Source organism: Arachis stenosperma, chromosome 4, assembly GCF_014773155.1.
Source record: "Arachis stenosperma cultivar V10309 chromosome 4, arast.V10309.gnm1.PFL2, whole genome shotgun sequence".
NCBI lineage: Eukaryota > Viridiplantae > Streptophyta > Magnoliopsida > Fabales > Fabaceae > Arachis > Arachis stenosperma.
The window spans coordinates 27,978,023-27,988,144 of NC_080380.1; the positions used below are offsets into that span (position 1 = coordinate 27,978,023).

General features: G+C 35.5%; 1 protein-coding gene across 2 annotated transcripts; it reads right to left on the reverse strand.

The window, feature by feature from the left end:
• Positions 1 to 328: 328 nt before the first annotated feature.
• Positions 329 to 3,403, reverse strand: LOC130973638 (cyclin-A1-4-like). 2 transcript variants are annotated; one of them, XM_057898259.1, is made up of 7 exons: positions 2,697 to 3,403; positions 1,616 to 1,659; positions 1,334 to 1,378; positions 1,199 to 1,232; positions 943 to 1,092; positions 704 to 838; positions 329 to 617 (listed from the first exon to the last, which is right to left on the reverse strand). In XM_057898259.1, exons 2-7 carry the CDS (start codon positions 1,651 to 1,653, stop codon positions 609 to 611), a joined length of 411 nt encoding a protein of 136 aa, XP_057754242.1. In that variant the 5' UTR covers positions 1,654 to 1,659; positions 2,697 to 3,403; the 3' UTR covers positions 329 to 608. The 2 variants fall into 2 exon arrangements, with proteins under 2 accessions (XP_057754242.1, XP_057754243.1); XM_057898260.1 differs by lacking the exon at positions 1,334 to 1,378 and having other exon boundaries at positions 331 to 617; positions 2,697 to 3,402.
• Between the last annotated feature and the right edge of the window lie 6,719 nt (positions 3,404 to 10,122).

Genomic DNA, 10,122 nt, shown 5'->3' on the forward strand with positions numbered 1-10,122 from the left:
GGTCGCTGAAGTATTCGGTCGCTAAATGATAACTGATATTTCGGTTACTAAATCGATCGCTAATTTTTCAGTCGCTAAATCAGTCGCTACCAGCTAACTTCAAAATTCTAAAATTTGTTGCTAAATCGATCGCTACTGCTGCTTTCTAATTATAAATTTTAACTAAATTTCACATATATCACTATTAAAATTTAATTTTTAAATATAATTCTAATTCAATAAAATATATGAATAATCAAAGATAGATAACTATTTATTAAAATTGAATGTCAATAATTATTGAAAATCATATAAAGATGAAATGGAAAATGGATTCTATTACAAATAAATTTATATTTATGTATACTACATATATGTATTAAAAAAAATATTAAAAAAAAATAAAGGCAGAAACAACATGCCACGTCAAATGAAAAGCAGATACAACAAGAACTCTTCTAATCAAGGTGGGAAAAATGGTAACTACATATACAACGATAAGAGAAGAGTGGCCTTCTCTCTTGAGAACCGGCAATTCAATAGTATCTTTCCTCAATTCTGAAAATATTCTGAAGGTATTGAGGGAGGGCAATACTTCTTGGCCACATTTTTGTATTGAAAACACAAATTCAACATATCTATGAGTTAAGAGGAAAATATTAGACAAGGGAACAACAAATCATAGCAGCAACCACTCAAGAAGCAAAGATGTTTATGTTTATACCTTGTGCTGACTATACTTTTCCCTAATTGCAGGCAAATTGGAATTAGGATGGTTGCAACAAAGTCGATGGAGATCCCTTACACAACTACACAAATCAGAAGGCTGGTATTGTGTATAGTGCTTCAATGTAGCATTCTGTTTAAGGAGAAAAAATAATATCAAGCACAAGCATATATACCCTTAAAATAAATACATTAAGAATCTTAAAATGATCATAGGCTTTGTTGATAGTACTGTACCCATGGTTTGGTTGAGGGGGAGAGTATAAACTTGGCTAGAAAAATTGCAGAAGCAGCTATTAGTGACGGAGCATAACAAAGCATATTGTACTCCAACAAAGACAATTCGGCAATGTAGTTTGTCAAGCACTCTAGTTGCAACGAAGGGGTCTGAAAAAATGAAGACATGGAATCATTTTTCTGTTAGAAGTGGAGTTTAATTAAATGCAGTACAAGAACTACAAATAGAAATAACTAGCTTAAGAGAGGAAGATACCTCACTGACTCCTTGAGCTGCACGAACGAACCGTCTGATATCACATGAAAAATAAAAAAGGTGTTTAATTAGGCCATTGAGAAACCATAGAACTTCAAATGATCAGTAAATGATAGCAATCACTTTAATCACTACCTTAAGAAACACTTAATTGTTGGAGCTGTCATTTCAAACTTAAGCCTAAGCCAATCAGAATATCAAGATTACCAAGATATAGTTCAGAAATTATAATAAGCTAGGTTGTCAGAAATAATTACTAATTACAGATTAACATATCAAATAGTAGTTAGGTGCAAATTTGTTATTATGGATGTCCATTGAGCTAAGTTTCACACCTACTATACTGGATTATTAGACGCATACATTATTATACGTTTATTAGGTGGTAAAGAAGTTAAAGAAGTTAAAGAAACTAACCTCCACAGTATCAATTGCTTCATTTGGAGGAATGGCATGTAAGACTTTGCATAAAGGAAGACAAGATTGATCCATTAGCTTAATATTTACCAAAATAATAATAATAATAATAACAAGATCTTTCAAGACACTAGCATTTTCTGATTGACATGATTTATCGAAATATAAAAAGGCTAAGCAGGACGCATTAAAAAAAAAAAAACAGAAATATCCTTTAGAGAGGCCAATACTGCTCAAATCTAAAAAATTGGTTACAACCAAAAGAAACAAATTGATGTTAGAGGTCATTAAATCAATGCGAATGCATTTTTCTTCCAAGATTCTACTTGCATATGACCTATCAATGAAAAATCACATGCACTAATCATATGAGTTTTAGGCCAACATTGTTAATATGATAACATGCTTATAAGTTATAATGGGTTTCCATGTGCTGTTAGCATATTTAGAAAGCACATTTATGAAGAATACAGTAATTATCATCCCAAATTTCAGTATTGTAGCCAATCATTTGGTAACAAAGCATTTAAATACGCTACAAGATCAAACAAAATTAAGATAAACCCTTCTTCTAATGCGGAAACTAAACCATTTGTCAAAGCCACTCCACCAGTCTGTTTAAAGGTGTCAAATGTCAATTATTTCATATCATTTTGTAATATTAAGAACACAAATACACTAAGCTCAAATGTTCACAAAAAAGCTATCGAATAGGTGGATGTCCATTGAGAAGAAGTTAAAGAAACATTCTATCGAACAGGTGGTGGGTAAACTACCTATCAAAATGCTCTAGCTCTCATATGATGTGGATTAGAAAGACAATTTACTCCATCGCTTACGGCTACAACAACATTGAAATCCCCAAACACAACAACTACTACTACTAGGGTGCAATCTCTTTAGACATTTGCCAAAATTCTAACGCATTAACACCATACGCATTAACGCAAAACAAGGAATTCGAATTTGATAAAAATTGAAGATGTAAATAGTTTTGAAAATTCAGGACAAGGCAAAAACTAAAATGGAATTAAAAATCAGAACAAGCAGATAAATAAGATGATAGTAAAATAGAACGCACAAGTGGAGCAGGATTGCGGTGAAACTGAACTGACAGTGGTGAAAAGCAACTCCGGCAAGGTATAGCTCTACCAACGGCTTACAGCTCGATGGAAGACTCCACCCGTGGCAACGGCTGCAGGGGCTTCCCCTGGCAGCGACTGGGACGGCAGCAGTGACGGTGACCAGATTCAACGGAGCTCCCACTGTCGCGTTTCTCTTCCCTCTCTCTTCGAAACTCAATGGTGACGCGTAGTGAGGCGCGACGGTGAACCCAGCTCGACGGTGACTGGACAGCGGCGGAGCCGACGGCTCCTCTTCCTCCTCGCGGCGTTTCTGGCTCGCAACGCGCGCTCTCCCTAGCTGGAAACGGTTCTGCTCGACGGCGGCAGCAGCGGCGACGTCTCCTTCTCTCCTTGCGTGGTGGCTCGGCGTTATGACGTCAATGGTGGTGCGCGACGGTGGCGGCAAAGCCCCCTTCCCTTCCTTGTTCTCCGATCTCCTCTACTCTCTCACAGATCTCTCTTTCTCCCTTTTTCCCCATTTTCTTTTCGTTTATTTCCTTTTTGGTTTGTTGAACTGTGTGTTGTGTGTATATGAGGGAGAGGGGTTGGCGGTGGGGGAGTGAAGAGAAAGTGAGCGTGGCTCATGGAGGAACAATCAGGTGGGAGGTATGTGGGTGATTTTGAAATTAAGGTTAGGGTTTGTAAGTTCTAATTTAGCAACTGAATTAGCAACTAACTAAGTTTTATTCTATTTATCTATTCATCCGTTATAAAATTGGTCACTAAATTAAAAAATAGCAATCGATTTTGTGACTAAAAGACTTGAGAACATTTTTTTTTTTGTTTTGGTTGCTAATTCGGTCGCTAAATTAAAAAATAGCGACCGATTTTAACGACCATTTTTATTCTATTTGTATAAAACTAATCGGTCGCTAATTCGGTAGCTATTAGTGACTGATTCTGTTAGTCGCTAAAATCAATCGCTAACTTAACAATTAGCAACCGATTTAGCGACTAGTACGTTAGCGACCGAATTAGCAACCATACAGTTATTCACCTTTCCACTCTCAGTTGCAAAATCAGTCGCTAAAATAAAAAATAACGACCGATTTTGTGACCAACAGTACCAAAGACATTACTTTCTGTTTTGGTTGCTAATTCAGTCGCTAAATGAAAAAATAGCGACCAATTTTAGTGACCAGATTTATTCTGGTTGTATTAAAATCTTATCGGTCGCTAATTCGGTTGCTATTAGTGACCGATTTTGTGGGTCGCTAAAATCGGCCGCTAAATGTAATTTAGCGACCAATATTTTTTTGGTCCTAGAAATTCTATATCAGTCGCTATTAGCAACCAGTTTTTTCGGTTGCTAAAATCGGTCGGTATTCTGATATTTTCTTGTAGTGAGAAAAAGTATTAGAGTCAAAGATTGAGAGTAAAATGGTTAAAATTTGGAGACAAGAATACATCTTTCTTTCATGCCTCTACCATTCAAAGAAGGGATAGGAATAGGATAGAGAGATTGAAGGATTTTAATGGAGAATAGGTGTGTGGAAAAAATAATATTCTTAAGTTGGCAGTACATTACTTTCAGAATCTTTTTAAAACTTCAGAGAACTTAGATATGACTGAATGCATAAGCGAAATTCCTATTAGAGTGACTGAAGATATGAATGGAGAGCTCATGAAGGAGGTTACGGATTAGAAAATCAAAGAAACTACTTTTAGCCTTGGAAGTCTCAAGGCACCAGGTCCAAATGGAATAAATGGTCTCTTCTTTCAAAAGCATTGAACAGTTATTGGGAAAGATGTTTGTGAAGTTGTTAAGAGTTTCTTTCATGAAGGGAACTTGCCAAGCAGCATAGGAGAAACCATTATAGTTTTGGCTCTTAAGACCAATTACCCAGAAACTGTTAATTAGTTTAGATCAATTAGCTGCTGTAACTTTATTTATAAGATTACTTCTAAGGTGATGGTTATTAAGCTTAGAAGAATAATAGATAAGATTATATCGCCCATTCACAGTGTTTTTGTGGGAGGATGCCTCATTCAAGATAACATGGTAATAGTGCAAGAAATGTTTCATGCTTTAAATAAAAAAAAAAGGAAGGATGCTTCCAGGAATTTAGTCGTTAAGAATGATATGAACAAAGCTTATGATAGGTTGGAATGGTCATTCCTAAAAGCAACTCTCAAAACTTTTGGGTTTAACCTACATTGGGTTAAGATGATTATGAAGTGCGTCTCACAAGTCACGTATAAGATTAAGATCAATGGAATTTTGTCAAAGAGTTTTGTGCCACAGAGGGGACTAAGGCAGGGAGATCTCCTATCGCTGTACTTGTTTATGACAACAGTAGAAGTTTTTACTATCCTTATGGATAAGGCTAGAGAAGAGGGTAGAATTTCTGGAGTCAAAATTGCTCCTACTACACCAGCCACTTCACATCTCCTCTTTGCGGACGATTGCATTATTTTCTCGAAAGATAGTGAGGAGAAAATCTATCAGCTCATAACTATTTTGAATATGTATACGGAGGCCTCGAGGCAGAGAATCAATGTGGACTTACGTTTGACAATCAAATTCCGATCAGAAATATAGTAGAAATAGAAGAGATTTTAGGGTTGCCAGTTTGGGATAAATCAGGTAAGTATCTTGGGCTTCTAGCTTAGTAGGAAAGATCAAAGAATAAAGCTCTGAGGTGGATTGAGGAGAGAGTGTCAGATAAGCTACGAAGTTGAAAAGAAAAACTCCTTGATCAATCTGGGAGGGAGGTTCTCATCAAATCGATTATTCAAGCGATACATGCCTATAATATGAATGTCATCCTCTTTCCTAAATGATTTTGTCAACGTCTTAGTAAGAGAGTGGCTAAATTTTGGTGGGCATCTACTGAAAAGGATAGGGGTATCCATTGGAGGAGTTGGGATAAAATTTGTGCTAGCAAAAAGGATGGAAGAATTAGTTTTAAGGATTTTTATAGTCAAAATATAGCACTGACGGAAGAAAAATCGTCGGTAAAGATTTCACAAAAATAATTACGTTGCAAGTATAGATCTAAACCAACAAATTATCCTCAATCAAATTTAATTTATTTGTCACAATGCAAACCCAATAAAAGTAAACCGAAGTATTTAAATCTCGGGTCATCTCTCAAGGAATTATAGGGAAGTGTACTTATAATTGGTTATGGAAAAGTATATTTTTGGGTTTTTGAAATAAGAAACAAGAAGGTAAAATGGCAAGGAAATAAATCAATAACTAAGAAAGCTCCTAGCAAGGAAAGAGAATTAGAAGTCATATCCTAATTATCATTATCAATTGTGATGGTAATTGCTTTTTACTTTCACTTAGTCAACTTCTAATAACGGAGGAAAGTCAAGCGAGCAAAATCAACTCAATTTCACAAGTTCTAATCAAAGACTAGATTTAGTGAAGCCTAAGTGATGAGCGGATAATTTATACGCTTTTTGGCATTGTTTTTAGGTAGTTTTTAGTAAGTTCAAGCTACTTTTAGGGATGTTTTCATTAGTTTTTATGTTAAATTCACATTTCTGGACTTTACTATGAGTTTGTGTGTTTTTCTGTGATTTCAGGTAATTTCTGGCTGAAATTGAGGGAATTGAGCAAAACTCTGAAAAAGGCTGACAAAAGGACTGCTGATGCTGTTGGAATCTGACCTCCCTGCATTCAAAATGGATTTTCTGGAGCTACAGAACTCCAAATGGCGCGCTCTCAATGGCGTTGGAAAGTAGACATCCAGAGCTTTCCAGAAATATATAATAGTTCATACTTTATTCGGAAATTGACGACGTAACTTGGCGTTGAACGCCAAGTACATGCTGCTATCTGGAGTTAAACGCCAGAAAAACGTCATGATTCGGAGTTGAACGCCCAAAATACGTTATAACTTGGAGTTCAACTCCAAGAGAAGCCTCAGCTCGTGGATTGATCAAGCTCAGCCCAAGCATACACCAAGTGGGCCCCGGAAGTGGATTATGCATCAATTACTTACCCATGTAAACCCTAGGAGCTAGTTTATTATAAATAGAACATTTAACTATTGTATTAGACATCTTTGGTCTCAGTTTCGTTTTATTCTTCATCCTAAGAGGCTATTGATCACGTTTTAGGGGGCTGGCCATTCGGCCATGCCTGAACCTTTTACTTATGTATTTTCAACGGTGGAGTTTCTGCACACCATAGATTAAGGGTGTGGAGCTCTGCTGTACCTCAAGTTTCAATACAATTACTATTACTTTTCATTCAATTCTCTCTTATTCTTATTCCAAGATATTCATTCGCACCCAAGAACATGATGAATGTGATGATTATGTGACGCTCATCATCATTCTCACCTATGAACGCGCGTGATTGACAACCACCTCCGTTCTACATGCAACCGAGCTTGAATGTGTATCTCTTAGATTCCCCAACAGAATCTTTGTGGTATAAGCTAGATAGATGGCGGCATTCATGAGGATCCGGAAAGTCTCACCTTGTCTGTGGTATTCCGAGTAGGATCCTGGGAATCCGGAAAGTCTAACCTTGTATGTGGTATTCCGAGTAGGATTCCGGTAATGAATGACTGTGACGTGCTTCAGACTCGCAAGTGCTGGGCGTTAGTGACAGACGCAAAAGAATCAAGGGATTTTATTCCAGCAGGAGCGGGAACTAACCAGTGATTAGTCGTGCTGTGACAGAGCGCGTGAGCGTAGTTTTCACTGCGAGGATGGGATGTAGCCTTCGGGCAGTGTGATGCCTCTAGACGATTAGCCATGCGAGTGACAGCGCAGAGGACCATTTTCCCGAGAGGATTCAAAGTAGCCATCGTCGAACGGTGAACCCCTATACACAGCTTGCCATGGAAAGGAGTAAGAAGGATTGAGTTGAAGCAATAGGAAAGTAGGCGTTCTTGAGCCATACAGTATCTCCATTCGCTTATCTGAAATTCCCACCAATGAATCTGCATAAGTATTCTATCCCTTTTATTATTTTTATTTTATTATTAATTTTCGAAACCATAAACCAATTTAATCTGCCTAACTGAGATTTACAAGGTGACCATAGCTTGCTTCATACCAACAATCTCTGTGGGATCGACCCTTACTCACGTAAGGTTTATTACTTGGACGACCCAGTGCACTTGCTGGTTAGTTGTGCGAAATTGTGGAAAAATTATATAGAAACCATGGTGTTGGCATCATGTTTTTGGCGCCATTACCAGGGAATGAACAAGCAATGAATATTAACACATGAACAACAATTTCGTGCACCAAGTTTTTGGCGCCGTTGCCGGGGATTGTTCGAGTATGGACAACTGACGGTTCATCTTGTTGCTCAGATTAGGTAATTTTCTTTTCAAAAATCTTTTTCAAAATTTTTCTTTTATTTTTCGTTTTCCCAAACTTTATTTTCGAAAATATTAATAAAAAAATTCAAAAAATTAGAAAATCATAAAAACCAAAAATATTTTGTGTTTCTTGTTTGAGTCTTGAGTCAATTTTTAAGTTTGGTGTCAATTGCATGCTTTTAAAAATTTTTCTTGCATTTTTCGAAAATCTCATGCATTCATAGTGTTCTTCATGATCTTCAAGATGTTCTTGGTAAGTCTTCTTGTTTGATCTTGATGTTTTCTTGTTTTGTGTCTTTTCTTATTTTTCATGTGCATCTTTGCATTCATATTTTCCAAGCATTAAAAATTTCTAAGTTTAGTGTCTTGCATGTTTTCTTTGCATCAAAAATTTTTCAAAATTATGTTCTTGATGTTCATCATGATCTTCAAAGTGTTCTTGGTGTTCATCTTGACATTCATAGCATTCTTGCATGCATCTTGTGTTTTGATCCAAAATTTTTATGTTTTGGGTCATGTTTGTGTTTTTCTCTCTCCTCATTAAAAATTCAAAAATAAAAAAATATCTTTTCCTTATTTCCCTCCAAATTTTCAAAATTTTGGGTTGACTTGGTAAAAAAAATTTTTAAAATTAGTTGTTTCTTACAAGTCAAGTCAAAATTTCAATTTTAAAAATCTTATCTTTTTAAAATCTTTTTCAAAAAAATCATATCTTTTTCATTTTTTCTGTTTTTCGAAAATTTCAAATTACTTTTCAAATTATTTTCAAAATCTTTTTCTTAGCTTTTATATTTAGTTTTCGAAAATTAGCTAACAATTAATGTGATTGGTTCAAAAATTTGAAGTTTGTTACTTTCTTGTTAAGAAAGGTTCAATCTTTAAATTCTAGAATCCTATCTTGTAGTTTCTTGTTAGTTAAGTCATTTTAAAAACTAAATCTTTTTCAAAATATCTTTTTATTAAAATTTCTATCTTGACTTTTTATCTTATCCTCCTCAAAATTTTATCTTTTTCAAAATTTGATTTCAAAATATCTTATCTAAACTTCTTAACTTCTTATCTTTTTAAATTTTGATTTCAAATCTTTTTCAATCAACTAACTAACTTTTTGTTTGTTTCTTATCTTTTTCAAAACCACCTAAATACTTCTCCCCCTCTAATTTTCGAAAATACCTCTTTCTTTTTCAAAAAAAATTCTTTTTAATTAATTAATAATTTCAATTTTAATTACAATTTATCTCTAATTTTCGAAAATCACTAACCCCTTTTTAAAATTATTTTCGAAATTCTCTTTCTCTTTTCTTCTTCTATTTAATTATTTAATTACTAACACTTCTCTTCACCTCTCTCCATCTAAATATCCGAATTCCCTCTTCTATTTCTTCTACCCCTTTCTTTTTCTACTAACATAAAGGAATCTCTATACTGTGACATAGAGGATTCCTCTTTCTTTTCTTGTTTTCTTCTCTTTCATATGAGCAGGAACAGGGATAAAGGCACTCTTGTTGAAATTGATCCAGAACCTGAAAGGACTTTGAAGAGAAAATTAAGAGAAGCTAAATTACAACAATCCAGAAACAACCTTTCAGAAATTTTCGAACAAGAGAAGGAGATGGCAGCCGAAAATAATAATAATGCAAGGAGAATGCTTGGTGACTTCACAAAGCCAACGTCCAAGTTTAATGGAAGAAGCATCTCTATTCCTGCCATTGGAGCCAACAACTTTGAGCTGAAACCTCAGCTAGTTGCCTTAATGCAACAAAACTGCAAGTTTTATGGACTTCCATCTGAAGATCCTTATCAGTTTTTAACTGAGTTCTTGCAGATCTGTGAGACTGTAAAGACGAATGGAGTTGATCCTGAAGTCTACAGACTCATGCTTTTCCCTTTTGCTGTAAGAGACAGAGCTAGAATATGGTTGGATTCACAACCTTGGGATAAGCTGGTCACTGCCTTCTTGGATAAATTCTTTCCTCCTCAAAAGCTGAGCAAGCTGAGAGTGGATGTTCAAACCTTCAAACAAAAAGATGATGGTGAATCCCTCTATGAAGCTTGGGAGAGATACAAGCAGCTGACCAAAAGATATCCA

Excerpts from the sequence above, each read along its gene's own strand:
- LOC130973638 (XM_057898259.1), bottom strand. The coding sequence starts at position 1,653 with ATGCCATTCCTCCAAATGAAGCAATTGATACTGTGGAG. Across the intron at positions 1,379-1,615 it reads AAGCAATTGATACTGTGGAG|GCTTAAGTTTGAAATGACAG; the intron begins GTTAGTTTCTTT and ends TGATTGGCTTAG. Across the intron at positions 839-942 it reads CCCCCTCAACCAAACCATGG|AATGCTACATTGAAGCACTA; the intron begins GTACAGTACTAT and ends CTCCTTAAACAG.